The 16,314-nt window shown below is 46.7% G+C and overlaps 4 protein-coding genes across 4 annotated transcripts; 3 read left to right on the top strand and 1 right to left on the bottom strand.

Annotated features, from left to right (window-relative positions):
- The first annotated feature begins 218 nt into the window (after positions 1-218).
- On the top strand, positions 219-6,424 carry LOC136187778 (uncharacterized). Its single transcript, XM_065975460.1, has 19 exons — positions 219-653; positions 1,167-1,397; positions 1,572-1,634; positions 1,696-1,776; positions 1,833-1,992; positions 2,752-2,867; positions 2,934-3,039; positions 3,497-3,637; positions 3,711-3,856; positions 4,103-4,225; positions 4,278-4,389; positions 4,542-4,906; positions 4,962-5,072; positions 5,131-5,276; positions 5,327-5,468; positions 5,525-5,612; positions 5,669-5,962; positions 6,017-6,173; positions 6,228-6,424. Exons 1-19 carry the CDS (start codon positions 312-314, stop codon positions 6,244-6,246), a joined length of 2,943 nt encoding a protein of 980 aa, XP_065831532.1. The 5' UTR covers positions 219-311; the 3' UTR covers positions 6,247-6,424.
- On the bottom strand, positions 6,278-8,529 carry LOC136187780 (leucine-rich repeat-containing protein 43-like). Its single transcript, XM_065975462.1, has 8 exons — positions 8,377-8,529; positions 8,092-8,319; positions 7,838-7,948; positions 7,652-7,782; positions 7,473-7,593; positions 7,296-7,413; positions 7,063-7,242; positions 6,278-7,011 (listed from the first exon to the last, which is right to left on the bottom strand). The coding sequence occupies exons 1-8, from the start codon at positions 8,467-8,469 to the stop codon at positions 6,455-6,457; spliced, it is 1,539 nt and encodes a 512-aa protein (XP_065831534.1). The 5' UTR covers positions 8,470-8,529; the 3' UTR covers positions 6,278-6,454.
- On the top strand, positions 8,528-10,935 carry LOC136187779 (F-box only protein 21-like). The gene is made up of 12 exons (XM_065975461.1): positions 8,528-8,748; positions 8,808-9,050; positions 9,116-9,240; positions 9,292-9,551; positions 9,607-9,693; positions 9,743-9,804; positions 9,858-9,987; positions 10,041-10,105; positions 10,172-10,283; positions 10,338-10,442; positions 10,500-10,734; positions 10,798-10,935. Exons 1-12 carry the CDS (start codon positions 8,561-8,563, stop codon positions 10,932-10,934), a joined length of 1,749 nt encoding a protein of 582 aa, XP_065831533.1. The 5' UTR covers positions 8,528-8,560; the 3' UTR covers position 10,935.
- Positions 10,936-11,127: 192 nt separating this feature from the next.
- Positions 11,128-16,298, top strand: LOC136187741 (uncharacterized). The gene is made up of 23 exons (XM_065975417.1): positions 11,128-11,215; positions 11,275-11,419; positions 11,462-11,614; positions 11,664-11,762; positions 11,863-11,976; positions 12,074-12,196; positions 12,253-12,348; positions 12,398-12,523; positions 12,578-12,670; positions 12,728-12,829; positions 12,878-13,063; positions 13,108-13,197; positions 13,254-13,373; positions 13,432-13,494; positions 13,545-13,559; positions 13,704-13,764; positions 13,816-14,117; positions 14,326-15,306; positions 15,357-15,398; positions 15,451-15,499; positions 15,568-15,625; positions 15,690-15,817; positions 15,864-16,298. Exons 1-23 carry the CDS (start codon positions 11,190-11,192, stop codon positions 16,187-16,189), a joined length of 3,498 nt encoding a protein of 1,165 aa, XP_065831489.1. The 5' UTR covers positions 11,128-11,189; the 3' UTR covers positions 16,190-16,298.
- The last annotated feature ends 16 nt before the right edge of the window (positions 16,299-16,314 follow it).

The raw sequence follows: 16,314 nt of genomic DNA, 5'->3' as shown, positions 1-16,314 counted from the left end.
ATTGCGATACTCCCCTCTATAGAAGCCCCAGTCTCTTGCCGTGCCCCCCTCCCTCCCCCATCACGAAATTACGACCCGATGTCCGACACGCGTTTCCCGCGACGCTTCCGTTTGTTCCATTCTTATATTGTCGTGTCCGACGCTCATTTTTGAATGGCAAACGAGCGATGACGCGAAGTCGCACGTCCGGGGCGGATCGAATTATCAATTCGATTTAGCGATCGGTATGTTCAGCACCCATGTCATTCGACGTCGCGCGGCTGTCGATCGCATGAGACGGCTGCAGCGAAGCGGCTCGCCGCTGCTCCATCATGCTATCGTCGTCAATCGTCGCGAGCATCGTCTTCGTTCTTTCGATGAGCGTCGTTTCGTCGTTCGACTCGAATTCTTGGTCGGCGCCGTTTCTCCTTCGATCGTTCGCCAACGTGCGATCGTCGTCGACGTGCGGCACACGCGGTAGCGTCGTCTACTGCGTGCCGGCGCTCTCGGTCGCTGGCGAGTCCGCGCGATCGTGCGTCGAGCGAAAGACGTGCGATTCGCGTCGCGCGTCCGTTAACCATCCGCCAAGCGACGCGGTCGACGATCGTCGATGGTCGTGGTGGCAGTCTGAGCCCGGACAAACAGCGGTCACCTTCACCGTCGATCTCGGTCAGGTAAGGTGTCCACGTGTCAGGCGCGCCCTTAGCTAGAAAGAAAAAGAAAAGAAGTCGCGACCCCGGGTCGGCTTGTTTTGTTCATTGTCCCCATTCATAAAGCTAAAATTCGAAAGGTCATCGCGGCCTATACAGCATTATTAATTTGCATTAGTCCCTTCGACGAATTTGAGCCGAAAAGAGGCGCGTGTCGTGACGACTCGATTGGGGCGTGGACCCTTTTTTCGTCCTCGGCGATGCCGCTTCGTCGACCGTCGATCGCTCGCGCGGCTCGCGCTCACGTTACGTACAACTCGAAAAAAAATATCGCGCTGCGTTTGTTTTATAAACATTGCGGCTTCGCGTTCTATACAACAAACCGAAATCGTTTTTCTTTTCCCCCCCCTAACGCGCAGCGCGCGGCGCCCCGAGTACATATTCTCTCACACGAAAAGCCCCCCCCTTTCGGCTCGCGCTCGAGTGTGAACGCTCCCGTCCCAAACGCTTCGCGCGCTCAATTAATTAATTTGACAGAAATTCCAAGTCAGTCAAATTCGCGTCGACTTCAAAACGGCACCGGCGGATCGCTGGCTAATTCGAGCTTCGAGAGACGACGGCCGCTCGTTCACGCCACTTCACTATTTCGTCGTATCGGCGAGCGAATGCGTCGCACTCTACGGCCTGGCGCCGGGCCGAATTAGCGGCTCGCGAAAGCCGGCGTGTTTCGCTTCGTACCGGACGTCGAACCATCTATGGTCGAACGAGGTAGGAGGCTGGTCTGCGTCGCGTCGCTGTGTAAACAGACCCACTTGCTGTGTCAGCAGCGAACGTTGTCTCCTATTTAGGGGTCAAGAAGGCGTTTTCCGATCGATGGGGGCCCCACAGCGCGCAATTACTAAAATCTGTATTTTCTAATAGCCGTTCTATTTTGGGGCGCAGGTGACAATTGATTTGCTGCGCGGCAGACCGGGAAGCGAGTACGGCTTGACAGCCGCTGTCAAGGTTGGTCAAAGGCGTCACGTCACCCGTCAATTTAGTACTGCTATCGTTTCTCCCCGAACAGCATTTCGTTACCATCGATCACGTTCAACTCGAGTTTCACGCATTCGGACCTCCCTGGAATAGTCCGTCGACGACGCCGCAGGTGTCCTACTAAAGAGCCCTCTCGCTTCGACTCAACATCGTATTCTCTCCTAAAAGGGATATTACGCTGTGACCGAAATAACGGTCGTTGCACGATGTCGCTGCTGCGGCCCATCGTCGGCCCCGTGCACTTGTTGTCGTCGTCGTCGGGAAGTTTCACCGGAAGCGCGACAGGAAGAAAGTTCGGCTAATCACGGAGGAGGCGAATTGGAACTAGGTTAGTCGTCGAGCTCTTAGAAGTCGATCTCCTATCTATTCGCCGACCTGAACGGTGCCTTGCGCTTCGGGCTCCCATACTTATGCAGTAGAGTGAATGTCGTTAGGAAATGTAAGCGATCGTCTAACTCGCCTTTCCTAGTAGAAGGAATTAGAGCTTTTGTGACTTAGCGTCTCGCTTCCTTCTCTGCTATGTACGCGTGGGTTTCTAATGATCGTTCGCTCGTCTCCGATTTTTCCGTATCTATACCTACGAGTCTCGTTTCCCTGGTCGTCGACCTTGGCTCGCTGAGCACCTAATTCGATTTCGTCGCACTAAATCTAATTATTTCTTTGCATATAAAGAAGCTACCGCCTGTTTACCTTGAACTAGCCTATTGTGGCCTTTGGAAATTTGTCTAGCGACCCGCCCTTATCAGTGCCTTGTGTGTGCGTGTGTGCCGTGTGTGTATATGAGCCGGACCTTCCAGGTGCGCGATCAGAACGAGTTAGACCCTTCGACCCGATCCAGGACATCGGCAACGTTTGTCCGCAGCGAACGCCTCTGTGTTGTCTAATAATACAGTAATGGAGGCATACAGCGTGTGCCACCGCCTCCTCTTCCTCCTCCTCGCTATCGCCTGTTTCGATCAGTGCGCTGGTTAGTCGTCACAAAAGTTTTTTAATAGGGTGGTGGGGGGTGGGGGGGAGGGGGGACGACCGCGATGACCACCGCTATTGTACCCTAAGAGTCCTAACGGGTCCCCGTCTTATCTTTTAGGCTGCCGGTGTAAAGAGGCCGGCGTCGAGCCGAGTCCGAACGGCAAACGGCAGTTGAATTGCTCGTCGCCGCGGTCGTCGCTTTCGGATAAGACGGCGGAAGGAGACGGAGCGACGGTATAGAGATCAAAGGGGGCGGCTGCGCCGCGCCGAAAAGAAAATATACTAAGAATTATACTGTAGAACAGTCAGCGATGTTTATGCAAGAAGAACGTCGTCGGTCGTCGGTGCCATCGCTGTCGGCACGGCTACTATCGACTTCGGAAACGAGATCCCTTGGGATGTCGAGGTGAGAGAGGAATAGAGACTCGGAGAGAGATTGCTGGGCAATGAGAACGCAAGTGGTTTAGCAAACTTCGTTGGGAGAAGCAATTAGTGCGCTTGACTTCCTCTTCTCGCAAGCTTGAGACGAATAGTAGAAACGCGGATACACCGTATCCTCGTGGTAGATAGATGATAGATAGATAGATTGCGAAACGTACCCCGCGTGCAAGTGGCGAACGCAAACACTATTTGACCAGATGGGTTGCTAACGAAGTCTATTCCGTCCCATTGCCCCGTCGGGGAATGTACACGCTGCCTCTTCCGTGCCCCGCACGCGTATTAGGAATCCATCAGGGCGATATGGCTCCAGATACAACGAATGATAATGCATGCGTTGTCTGCCTGTTTCTAAACGTTGCGCGTATTTTGCATAATGGCAGAAGCAGTCTCGGTGATCCTCTTTTTTTTTACATTGTGTCTAGATTGCGAGTGCGACGAGCGCGGTTCGAAGTCGATCGACTGCGATCGCATCAGCGGAAAATGTCGCTGCTTGGTCGGATTCGCCGGTCGTCGGTGCGACCGGTGTGTTGACGGTTACGGCGATCTTTTTCCAAACTGCCACGGTCAGTCGCTTGGGAACACTTCGTCTTATCCGAAGAAAAAACATTAAACTTTTTTTTTGTTTGATAACCGAAGGGTGCGGAAGGAATTGTTCCGAGTCCCTACTAGGAGCAATCGCTCTCCTTCACTCGCAATTGGCCACCCGCGAAAGAATCGCTAACGTCCAGGAGACGATCCCCAAGAGAGCCATCGACGTGGAGGCCACGCTTGTGATAAAGAAAGTAAACACTGGGAGACCCACACTACTCGCCGTGGCGGGGGCGGGCACTTGGTGTTTTCAAGAGTATTGCACGTGTACGAGATCGGATGTCCCGCTCTCGCTTTTCAAAACAACGCATTAGCTGGGGACGCGTGGACGCGCTGTCGCCAACTTGTCGCCTCCTACTATTCGCGTCCGCAACCGCGCCCTAACTTTTAGAATGGAAATTGGGCTTTGTTACTTGATTGCTTCATTTTTCTATTTTTAGGATGCCGTACAGGTACTCGCGGTTGACGTGCTGACAACGGAGAGCTTGCTCAGTAAAGTGATTAGTGGAGTCAAAAGCAACCTGTCAGTAGCAAGCGGCCAGGTTTCGCCTTTGACTGCAAAAGTACGTCTATAGTTCTGACTAAAGAGGAAACTCATGTGTACTATTTCTAAAGGTTGGGACTGTTGTGCACTATTTGGCTGATGCAAAGCAGGAGTGTCGCCATCAACTGAAAAAGTCTCTAAACGTGCTGCGGGGTGGAATCAATGCTAGCGCCAGCTTGGAAGGTATTTGCAAGGGCTCTGACCCCTGTAGTACATAGATTAGAGTCTCTGCCTGCAGAGCAGATGTGGTAGAGGAACTTTGCTCCTCCTCCCTCCCCCCCTCCGTTATTTCGCCTGGACTCTTTCCAGTATAACCAACGAATTTTTCTCTCTAGAGCATTTTGCTTCGTTGCGGCAGATGCGCGATCGTCTTAGGCAGTCCGTATCCACAGGCGACCTGCTGTTACGCACAGGGAGAACCATCGTCAATGGCATGAGCGAAATTGACATGATGCCAAAGCAAGTGGCTATCGCCACGCGTCACCGCCAGGCTCGCCAAATGCGAAAAGAGGCCACCAAACGATTGGAAGAGACTCGCTACAGATCGGCGTCGGCGTCGAAGGTCCGTAAGACTCTACGGAAACGGTTGGATATGTTTGCGGACTTGAAAAGCAACTTGCAAGTGATGATTCATACGTCGCACAAGACCCAGATGGTTGTATCTGACGTACGAGCGGATCTAGACTTGGCTGAATTCAGCGTGCGTTGCAACCTGTTTGCCTTCATCAATGTCGTATAATTCTTTGTCTGTGCAGGAGAGACTCTACGGCAGAAGCAAGAGTAACCTAATGATGAGACTGAATACGGTGAGAGATCACGTTCACCATGCAAGAGTCGCGAAAAATGAACTGCAGCGCCGAGTTGAGGTCTGTCGAATTGGAAGATTCTAATGACGTACGTATAACGAGATTGGATTCTGCGTAGCAATGGAACAATCTCAACATTCAGCACTCCTATCATATTCTTCTCAGCAACATTAGGCCAGCCATCGACCTCTCGAATGAAAGCACGCTCGCACAAATGAACAGGACGCGCGATCGACTTCTGGAAGAAGAAATTGAGAGGAAAAGGTTTGGCGTGACGCGTTTTCTTGCAGTGGTGTCAATTTCTATTTCGTTAGGATTTTCAACAACGCGTACAGTTCCAATCATTCGGCCATTGTCTTCTACAGAAACGGCCAGGCATTGATTGATTCCGGCGGAATTTTCGAGTTGGAACTCGAGAAAGTAAAGATTGCTCAGTCCAACGTCAAGCGTGCAACGGTACCGTGCAAACAACAGCAGCGACTCATTCTCACGCCCGGTCTCCCCTTGTGCAGATTAGGAGTACTGCTCGAAGAGCTTCCGCTCTGCGTCCTCGAGCCAAGCAAAGAAATCGAAGAGCGACTAAGGTGGTAAAGAAAACAGGTAATGTTACATAGAGGAAAAAGAATCGTAGTCTACGTTAACTCGTTCCTTGGCAGAGAGAAGCTTAGCTGCGATCGATCGTTTGCAAGCAAGGTGCGAAAGAAGTGTTCGCAATTGTGGACTACTTTCAATTGTAAGTCTTGTGAATGCGAGAAGAACGGAGACTCTCGTGAGTCGCGTCGGTATGAGCGACAAAACTCGTCGCAAGTTCAATAATCTGGAAAGAAAAAATGCAAAGGACATGAAGCGTAATCGTCAGGCTCTTCGTTCGCTTGAAGAGAAGAAGCCTGCTTTGATGCCCCCCAGTTATTATCCAATAGCGGAAATACTTGGCCAGGCTGAGGAGAATGGTAAAGGGACACAAAAAGTGAACTTGGTGTTGTCAAATAGGTATTTCGTTGCAGCTACCAAGAGTGAAGTCCCGCTGGCAGAAATATTGAATTCGGCGAAACTAGTAGCAGAGCGCCAAACAGAGTGGCAAGAAAGGTTACGTTCGACAAAAAAGATGATCAACAGACTCGAGAGGAACTCTAAATCCGCTGTAGTAAAAGCAAAACTACTGTAAGTCAAAAGACGTCTACAGTAAACTTCCTTACAGTGATGTTGCTTTTTCAGGTGCGACAAATTCTGCTAACGTTTGAGGTGATGTACTTTTCGCCGTCATATAATTTTATAAACAAGGAAAGTGTTGCAAACGGTTTTTTCCTTTATCTAAGCCATGAGTAGAATCAGTTTTTTTTCCTGACATATAATTCTAATATTAGCATGCGATAGTTCGATGCAGGGACTATAGATGAGCCAAGCAATTTGCTCCTTTCCACATTCTATAGCGTTAGACGAAGTCATTGGAGCTTGAGAGCAATAGGATGGCGTCTGAGCTGAATGGCAACGGATAGAGTGACAGGTTTGTCTTCTCCTTCATCGTTATTTCCTGCGTGTGTGTTCCCTTCTTCCAAGGTCAAATTAAAGGAGGAGTCTTGGACGAGCGGGGAGCCGTGGCCTAGCAGAAGAGATCTAAGAGAAATCGCTCCTTGGGCCACGCACTTCAGCTCCGGCGGCCGTTTGATCCAGTCCACGTCACTTTCCTGATTTTTCTTTCCCCCTTTGTTTCTCTTGTCTTTCTCCATTGCACCTTTGTCCTTGGGTACCGTCGAAGCGGGCGGAGTTTTCTTGCCCGTTTTCTTTTTGGACGTTTTGTTGTCGGCCTTTGGGGATCGCGCGTTCGTTGGAATGTTCGTCTCGGAAGGAGCCACGCTGACCGTTCGAGCTTGGATGACTCGTACGGCAATGCCACGCATAAAGAATCCGCAACACTGATCCAATTGAGTATTAGAATGTTCCATTGAATAGTTGAACGACATGGGGTCGGCCCAAGTCAATTCTTGCGTACAAAATACGTCTGAGGACAAGAAACTGTTTTTCTACCAAACTGGAAAAGTCATTAATTTACCTTTCATTTCTCCTTTGACGGGTTGACCTTGCAGAGGTACGTAGTCATACTCGACATGATAGAGGTGTTCAACTTTTTCTTTCATTGGATCAGTGAGAACATCCTCTTCCGGCGGAGCACAAATCCCTTGAAGTTGTTCTACGGAAATGCTCACACCGACTTCCTTCAAATCGTCTTCCTCTACAACGTCATCATCTCATCACTACTCGCTCACGTCTGCGAGGACTGCTTACGTATGTTATCACAGAGGTTTTCACAGACGCGTCTATCGTCGGGAATAATCCGAACGTCATCCAAAACGGTCAAAGAGGAAAGTTTTTCTATGACATAGGGACGGTAAGCAGGCACCAGCTAGAATAAAAACAACGTCCGGTTACTATAGGACGATGCCGCAGCGCGCCTAAACGTACGGACACTGGGTTGCCCTGGAGAACGAGGTTTCGGAGCTTAGCGAGAGACGAAAGCGCCAATACAACTTCAGGCAGAGACGTTAAATGATTGAAACTGAGATCCAGAGATAAGAGCAGTGGCCTAAAAATAAGACACAAAGTGACCAAATACCCACTTATCAGTAACGCGAACAACGAACCACGAAGCAGGCTGCAACCAATTCAAATTTTGAAGACGATTATAACCCAGGCCAACGTGCCGTACACTTGGAGGACTGCCCGGACATAGAGCCAGCGGATTTGACAGTTGATTGTCACACAATTCCAGTACCTAGGAGCGAAAAGTGGTAAGACAACATATTCTAAAATTCACTGCGTCGAGTCACTTTGAGTTGTTTCGGGAGGTTACGACCATTAACGACGCTCAAGTGATTGCAACTCAGACTCAATTCTGACACATTCTCGTAGACAGCCAACTTTTCATCGACTTCATTGATCTGCAGAAAAGAAATGGAAACTAGCTTCAGAGACCCGGATACACGTGTACACGGTTTCTTTGTCAATTAATAATTTTTTAATTAATTAATTGGACGAAGACGCGTTCGATAAACGATACTAAGGTACTACTGTTCTGTATTACGTTTTCATTTATCAACTTCAGTGTCTGAAAGGATTTTCTAGCATAATCCGGGTCGTCTAATTTGCCTGGCGATCGAATTGCGACGTCGCGCAGCGTTCGAGCCTCGCTGCTCCAGCTGCAATCGATCGTCCACGGCGATTTCTGTGCGTAAGCGTAATCCAGTAGATCTTCGACGCTTTCGTTTCCTTTGGAAACCGACGCGTCGTAATCGAAGAACTTTTCATTTCTCTGCACGCAAAAGGCGGCAAATGAGCGCCGCGGAACGCACGAATTAGAGTTTCTCACCCAGTTGCCTTTTCCGCATGGAAACGACGTCAAATTTAGACTCGCTAAGCGTTCGCTGACGACTTGACTCGCCGTTCGTCGACCTTGCGCCATGGCAACTGATAGCAGTCACACCGCGGAAGACACAACATAACCCGATTCCGTAGTAGAGCATGCGCGCGTGCCATTCCACTGTGGCGAACCAATGGAAGCAATGGAAGCAATGGGGGAAACGAGTTCGCCCTTTCTTCGCCTATCGAACGAGATCATCGAAATGATTTTCACGTCGTCGACGCTAAAGCACGACGACGTCGCCGCGTTGGCGCGCGTTTGCGCCCGATTCGCGCAGATCAGTCGCAGTCGCGAATTGTGGCGACGAAAAGCGCTCGAACGGTACGGAAAAGAAACGCAACAGCATTTCGCTCCTCTCACGACGCCTCCTTCTCGTTCAGATGGACGTATTGGGGCTTCGACGAGAACGATCGATCGCGCGATTGGCGAGAAATTTATCGCGATCGACTTCGCTGGCAACGACGGATCTATCCGGCGGTGAAAGAGCTCTCCGTACTGAATTTCAATCAGGAGGACATCTCGCTCGACACCGTTTATCGATTCGACGAAATTTTCGACGAGTACGATTGCTTTCCGGACACGGCGCGCGTGACGTTGGAGGAAATACGAAAATCGTCGGAAAAGTGAGACGATTCATATAATTCGATTATAGAATTCGACAATATTTTCTCCTCGATGCTATTTTTAGATCGTGCGATTTGACTATGAAATATTATACCGATCACGTGTGCGAGTACGTCAAGGTGAGACAGATTGAGGAATCCATGAAGGGATTGCTTCGTCGACCCGACGAGGAGATCGATCTCGTCGAAGGTGAGGGGTAAATCGATTGAGAAGCGAAACATTAGAAGCGACCTTTTCTAGGTGCTCTTCTGCTCTCCCAGTGGCAGAATCTCTGGACTCCCATCGATTGCGATTCGGTCAAGAGCGTTATTGATGAAATGGCTATTCGCGTTCGGGAGTGTCTCGCTTTGAATGCGCCGCCGCTAAAGGAAGAGGGGTCCGAGTCCGTCGTTTTGAGTCGTGACATGCTGGACGTCATGAATCACGTCATGTTTCACGAATTCCGTTTCGTTGGCAATGTGGTCGACTTTTTCAATCCCGATAATTCGTATCTTGACAAGGTGATAAAAAAACGGGTTTTTTTTTCTCTCTCTTTGAGCAAACAGGCTGTTTTAGGTGGTCGAACATCGAACGGGCATTCCCATTACTCTCAGCATTTTATACATCACCTTGGGAAGGCGCCTTGGCCTCAGTATTCAGCCGGTACAAATTCTATGTGCTGTTGTATCTGAGACCTATGTTAGGATTTTAGGTTGGAGCTGGGCATCATTTTTTTGTTTGTTGCAAGGGATCTAAAGATCAGTCTGCAGGCTGGTATATTTCTTAAGTATAAGATCCACTAACTTCGTCGAAAACGCTTCACGTAGTAAGGAGTCTGACGTCTACGTTGACGTCTTCGACGGTGGAAGGTTTCTTGACGAGAGCGAGTGTGAGCACTTGAAAGGCGAAGGTCATTTGGGTCTGGAGACCCACCTGGGGATCGTTCGACCGAGCGAAGTAAGTGTTCTGCGAATATTTGTAATTCTGCTCTTTCAATATTTATTATATAGGTGTTTGCTCGGATGGCTCGAAATTTGTTGAATTTTTATCAAAACTCTTTTATTGTGGATAAAAGGTGTTTGGCATGAACGATCATTTCGCTGAGATGTGGAATAACGTTTCGTTGTTGTTGTTGTTGCAGTGCTGTCATTCGTAATCTGCTCTATCTCATTCACGTCGTGCAGCCTACGAACATTCAGAATACGGTGCTTCTTTGCAAGATCAATGTTCACCTGAAAATAAATGGAAGACAGGTAGGTTATACACGGAGCAATGTGTGAAACTAATGTTGAGACTTTCTCCTTTAGACTTTGGCAATGCTCAGCAGCATCGGTGAAGATCCTGTGCCGAACGTCAATGAATTGAAAGCTACTGCAAAGGAAGTAGTGGACGAGAGCTGTCAGCCGCCTGAAGTGAGCAACTCCCTAATAGTTAGCGTCCAAACAGGGTTTTGATGTACCTACACTCAGGCGAATGCAAAAAAGCGATCGCACGCTAATTACTTGAATGTGACGTATCGAGTCGGCATGGTGATGAAGCACAAACGATACGATTACCTTTGCGTCATCTACGGTTGGGATCCCGTCTGCCGATTGAGCTCGTCGTGGCAGATGCAGATGGGCGTCAACCTCTTGCAGCACAAGAACATGCAGCCGTTCTATAGCGTTTTGGTTGAGGACTGTTCCGTGCGCTATGCAGCTCAAGGTGTGTGTTGGGAAAACCTTTTTTTGTTGATTGATTAGCTGTAATCGTTTTGCTGCTTTGTAGAGAGTTTGGAGATTTCTCCGTCTGAGCTTGTCAAGGCACGACTGCATCCGAAGGTGGGAAAATATTTTTCGTCATTTGACGGATTTCGTTACATACCGAATGTGGAGTTGGCCAAGCGGTATCCGGAAGATTTGTAAATTAATTATCTATTGTTATAGAAGGCATGCACTTTGTGTTTAGCAGAGATTAGATATTAGAAGTAATTAATTAGGTTTAATTGTTGCCTGAATAATTGTTGCGTGAATCAATATTTTTGCGTGAATCATGGAACGGCTACAGTTTGGTCTTACGGGAATTAGCAGTCCCGTACAGGGGCGTGGGCCTCACGTGAGTATCGAGACCTTTTCCCGTTGCGATTTGTACACTTTGGGATACGCGGATCTGCTGTTCAGATGAAAAAGCTGGAAAAGGTCCAAACGTGAGTGTAGAGAGACTAGGGACCAGCGGGCGCCATGGTGTCGACGAAGTTTCCTTTAGAAAAACGGTTGATGAACGTTATTTGTTTGAAGCAGTTGAAAAAGGTGATGTAGATTTCGTGGAACGTGTTCTCTCTTCCGAACACGTCGAAGTTACTCAAGAATTTGGATTCCAGTATATCGTTTATGACGATAAGCCGCTCAAGGTTGGCAGTACGTGGTTTGCTTGCCTACAAGTTTCTGTGTAGGGTCATTGGACGATGCTGCACGTTGCAGTGCTCAAGCAATACATCAAAATCGTTGTGCAGCTGCTGGATCATAGGGCAGATATTAATAGTCAGTTTTGTGAAGTTTTTGCTCAAGATGGGCTGAAGTGTTTCTTTGGCTCCGATTTTCGTTTTGTAAGAGATACAATATTTTATGGTCGTGTATTTTAAATTGTCATTTTAGTCGAGATTTACACCAATAATGCTTGCAGCAGCTATCGGAAATGAACAACTTGTTACTTTGCTTTTGGAACGAGGGGCTGAAGTTGAAGTTAAATCATCAGTAAGCACATTGTAATGTTGCAGGCTTGAACAGTTTTTTTTAAAGTAGAGCAGTTCATGTCCTTTGGACAGAAGAAAATTCATTTATTTTTTTTCTTTAGGATGACGGCAGTATTAGTAGTGCCCTGTTTCTTTCTTTTGCAAATGGACGTAGACGAATATCCGAAGTGCTGATTAAACATAGCAATGAAGATTGCCTCAGTCAAGAGAGTACAGTAAGTTGTGCATGGCCATGTCTTGTGTAGTACTGTGTACACAATAGTACATTCTGTAACTTGAAATTTAAAGTAACGTAATGTCTCACCTAATTAGAACGGTGCACCTCTTTTCTTCTATGCTTGTTGTGGAGGACAAGACCTTGTTGATCTTTGGGAGGAAGAAATGACTGATAAAGAGAAAAGAAGTGAAGCAATGAAACTAAGCAAAAAAGATGAAGTTATAAAATGCTCCCGACATTGGGCGATAGTGTGGGAAACTGATCTCCTATCTAGGTTAAACGAACGGCACTTCACTGGGCTATGATGGGAGTGCAGATAGACGTTGCACGGAAACTTGTTTTTAAAGGATTTGATCTTCTCCAGAAAGATGTAGCAAATTTTTGCACTGTTGCTTTATAAGTAATCAGTTGTTATCTAGAAAAACGATTGGAACGTTACTCACTATGTTTGCTATTCACGTCAAAAGACTGAAAAGGATAAATTGGACTTGCTGGAGTGGCTGCGGACTGAAAACAAGCAACTGTCTCTAGAAGACAAAACTTCCGTGCGATAATGACAATTTTCTAGGTTGATGAATAATTAATTAATTCTCTTTTAGGAGGGACTGACCTGCCTCTCCCTGGCTTGTTTGTCTAAAAACTTTGAACTTGCCAAGGCACTTATTGAAATGGGATCAAAGTGTGACATTCAGGTGGACTAAATTTGTTTTTCTCTTGTAAGAAACAGTCTTCTAGCTTAACTTCTGTAGACTGGCAGTAGGATACTGGAAATTGCTATACACGAAAAGGATTTAGATTGTGCAGTTAATTTATCAAAACTAGGAGTTCGTTTCTTTGGTTTAGAAACACTAGTGAGTAGCAGATGTAACCATTACCGTAATTTCAACATTTTGTTTCAGAAGGGAAAATTTCTTGACGAGCGAATATTTCGTGACGAGCGAAAAGTTTTTGATTCTTTTGTCGTTGAGAAAGTTCTTCTGGCAGAGATGTCAGGAGTAATGCATTGGGCCTGCCTTCTTGGGTCTGTTCTATCTCTTAAAATTTTGCTGAATCAAAAGGACGCAAATGTCAACGAAGTTGATGAAGTATTCCATCGTTGTGTTTGTATTTTTTTGCAGTTTTTCTTAAGGATGGAAGAACTCCGATAATGTACTGTCGATATAGTGATAGTCTGAAGTTTCTTGCTATTCAAGGAGCGAATATGGAAGCTTGTGATAAGGTAACGAAAACTTTTGGTGAGGGGATGAGCTAGCGGGTTCTTTACTGTCTGTGAAGGACGGAAACTCACTGCTGCACGTATTGGGAGAAAACGAATATCTAATAGATGAAAACGATCTCAAAGTAATTCTGGAATTCTTGACCGACTACGGTTTGTCTTCTAGATTAGAAAACAAGGTAGGCCAATGTGACGGCCTGAATTTATGTTGCTGACACACTCACGGGTTTCTTACAGATTGGAAAAACTCCGCTAGATATATTTGAAGGAGAACTTAGAGTGGTTTTGGAATCAAAAAGTGTATGATATACTATTGTACGATTTTTTTAATTCTAATTTCGGCATCTTAGGAGACGTTTGAAAAGGTAAGACTTAAGATACCTAAACCTGTGTTTTCTTTGCGATGATACTTCCTTCCTTCACAACCTATTGCGACTATCGCTTCTCCTCGCTAGTTTTCTCGTGACAAACGCTTTTTTTTGTTGAAATTATACTTGCATTGTGCGCAGAAGACCGAGTCATGGTCGAAAGATCTGAGAGGAGATACCTCGTTTCAAGAGGCTTTATCAGGTACCTTGATCACGTCATATCGGGCAAACTGTTATAAGATTACTTGGCTAGTGACTCTAACTACGCGTATTGGGACGCTGAAGAAGGATGCTCTTGAGTCTCTATGTGCACTAATGGATACGATCGACCCGCTTGGAAATGACTGGCGGAAACTCTGGACGGAATTGCTCAACGAACCAATGACATCAGAGAAATCCAGAGTGTTGCCAGACGGTGCTCAGGGACCTACCCATCTGCTTTTGACTATATGGAGTCAGAGGGTTCCGGAGTGTACAGTTGGGTACCTTATGTCTGTGCTAAGAAACATGCGTCGCAATGATGCGGCGGATGTTCTAGACAGCATGATACTTAAAGTACGTTGATTGATCACTTGGAGATAGTCAAACACTCTCTAAGCAGATAGGGTCCTCGCTACTGCACGCTATAACTTGCTATATTTCGTCCACGTATAGACCAACTCAATTTGTACATATTGCATAAGGCAATGGCAATGCTTGTTAACCCTTGGAGTGTTTGGCTTAGATGTCTTGTGTGAAGTAACAAAAATTGTGTTTGTTGTAGAGCAATAGCGATGGCCGTATTGTTCAGATAAAGACGGAATCGCTTTTTCTGAATTATGTTACGTCTTCTGGAGAAAAAACCATAACATCGGATGGACTGCAATTGGAATTGCCAGACAAATCTTGTTCTCTGCTCGTTCCTAAAGATGCCGTTGACGATTCTGTAGTCGTTTCGGTACGCGTGTTTACTGATCATGGAAAACACGAAGAGAACACGGAGAGGTCTCTTAGCAACGTCATTGAGCTACTTCCGCATGGGGTGCAGTTGAAGAAAGAAGCTGTCCTAAAATTCAAGCACAATTTCGTTTTCAACGAACATCATCCGGCCGAAGTAACACTGCTCTACGACGGCGGATGTGGCAAAATGACAACCCTTTGTCATATCACTGAAATCAATCAGCTTGTTGCTTTTAGAGGAGGTTTGGCAACCCTGCTTCCAGACCAAATTGTATTGAAAATGAAATCTTTTTGTCGCGTGTGCGGTGAGGGTGGAGGAAGTTGCTTGAACTTGTGTGCGTCTGTTTTTCTACCCAGCCAGTTAGACTTTCACGGTTTTGAATCAAGTGTAATAATGAGAGTGCCGATTAGCACCAAGAGTAGAATGAAACGAATTACGAAGAGGGAGATGGACACCCACTATTCTCTACACAGAGAAATGGGAATTAATCTGTGTTCGTGCCAAATCGAAAATAGAAAGAAGTGTTGCGAGGAATGTGGGCCTGGGGCAGACTGTAGTGAAAATTGTGAAAGATGCCTGACTGTTGAAGTAAAACCCAAAGAAGGCTGTGCGTTGTCGGTATCTTCTTCTCACGTGGTTCACATGTTGGACCTCAAAAACGTTGCCGAAATGCCAAAGCAATTTGAAAAAGTTTGCGATTTTCTGATTTCGTCTGACAAGCGTAGCAACGACTTATCTGTTGTGTTGAAATTCAAGTCATTTAGACGCTCGCCTGACCAATTTTTTATTGGGATCCCTGTACCGGTACACTTCTTACTCTTACTCTAGTTGCGATTGCAACTCGTTTACTTTAGGCTTCTCCAGCCGCGAAACTTCGTACCTCTACTCTGCCTCTGGTTTGACTTTTTATCTGCATTCTAAGCTTACCATCCGTAACGTGTTAAACAGGATGTGAAACGGACAGACGAAAGCCAAGATGTGAAGGCAGACCAAGACGGTACAGTAATTTTAGATACGTAGCCGTGTTTTTTTTGTTACAGTACTAACTAATTCCATCGTCTGCAGAAAGTCTGTATGATACTCGTCCAGGTAGAAATGCGAAACAGACTTCCACGTTGAGGAGGTATGGGGGTGCGATTGCTCTTTTGTTGTTTACTTTTAACACTTACTGTGCTCCATGGATGTAGGTCTTTGAGTATGCCGCGGCGTCGATATCGTACCGATATTGACAGCCGATTTCGTCGACGAGTATCTCGCCGAGTGGATCGACGCCCACGGCGGATAGGTGATCGAGGAGGCTCCTTTCATTCGTATAGTCAGTGTCATGGTTGCTATTATCGCTATTTTATACTTGTACCCAGGGTTGTATCGTGACACTAAATTACCGTCTGTTTATGATGCGGCGTGGAACAATTTTGCTAGCATTGTTTGTAAGGCTAGCTCTAACAAATGGCGTGAAATGGGAAACCAATTGCAGTGTGAGTGGAGCGTGCTTGTAGACCTTGAAAGCAAGCAAGGATTAGGAAATGAAATGAAGTGCCGCTCTGTTCTGGAAATGTACAGACAGAAACAAGGAGATTCAAAAGAGACGCGTGATAAAATTATTGGAGCGTGCGTTGAGGTTGAAACTGGGGGTCTACTAAACGAAATTTTGGCTAAAAATGGCTTCAGTTCTGTTAACAAATAGGGGCTTATGAAGACTCAGTCTTATAAACCTACAACCAAAACAGCATTTATATTTTTTGTAGGTGACCAGTGTTACGCATGTATTGTATCCAGGCTGTGCTTCGTGGTTATCCGGGTTTTCGCCTC

Source organism: Oscarella lobularis, chromosome 5 (genome assembly GCF_947507565.1).
Source record: "Oscarella lobularis chromosome 5, ooOscLobu1.1, whole genome shotgun sequence".
NCBI lineage: Eukaryota > Metazoa > Porifera > Homoscleromorpha > Homosclerophorida > Oscarellidae > Oscarella > Oscarella lobularis.
Note: the sequence above shows the minus strand (reverse complement) of the source record. Positions and strands in the feature narration are given on the sequence as shown.

Excerpts from the sequence above, each read along its gene's own strand:
- LOC136187741 (XM_065975417.1), top strand. The coding sequence starts at position 11,190 with ATGAAAAAGCTGGAAAAGGTCCAAAC. Across the intron at positions 12,671-12,727 it reads GATCAAAGTGTGACATTCAG|ACTGGCAGTAGGATACTGGA; the intron begins GTGGACTAAATT and ends TAACTTCTGTAG. Across the intron at positions 13,198-13,253 it reads ATATGGAAGCTTGTGATAAG|GACGGAAACTCACTGCTGCA; the intron begins GTAACGAAAACT and ends CTGTCTGTGAAG.
- LOC136187779 (XM_065975461.1), top strand. The coding sequence starts at position 8,561 with ATGGAAGCAATGGAAGCAATGGGGGAAACGAGTTCGCCCTTTCTTCGC. Across the intron at positions 9,988-10,040 it reads GGATCGTTCGACCGAGCGAA|GTGTTTGCTCGGATGGCTCG; the intron begins GTAAGTGTTCTG and ends TTTATTATATAG. Across the intron at positions 10,106-10,171 it reads TCTTTTATTGTGGATAAAAG|TGCTGTCATTCGTAATCTGC; the intron begins GTGTTTGGCATG and ends TTGTTGTTGCAG.
- LOC136187778 (XM_065975460.1), top strand. The coding sequence starts at position 312 with ATGCTATCGTCGTCAATCGTCGCGAGCATCGTCTTCGTTCTTTCGATG. Across the intron at positions 4,390-4,541 it reads TGCTAGCGCCAGCTTGGAAG|AGCATTTTGCTTCGTTGCGG; the intron begins GTATTTGCAAGG and ends TTTTCTCTCTAG. Across the intron at positions 5,073-5,130 it reads AACTGCAGCGCCGAGTTGAG|CAATGGAACAATCTCAACAT; the intron begins GTCTGTCGAATT and ends GATTCTGCGTAG.
- LOC136187780 (XM_065975462.1), bottom strand. The coding sequence starts at position 8,469 with ATGGCGCAAGGTCGACGAACGGCGAGTCAAGTCGTCAGCGAACGCTTA. Across the intron at positions 7,949-8,091 it reads TGAAGTTGATAAATGAAAAC|ATCAATGAAGTCGATGAAAA; the intron begins GTAATACAGAAC and ends TCTTTTCTGCAG. Across the intron at positions 7,012-7,062 it reads CGTCAAAGGAGAAATGAAAG|ACGTATTTTGTACGCAAGAA; the intron begins GTAAATTAATGA and ends TCTTGTCCTCAG.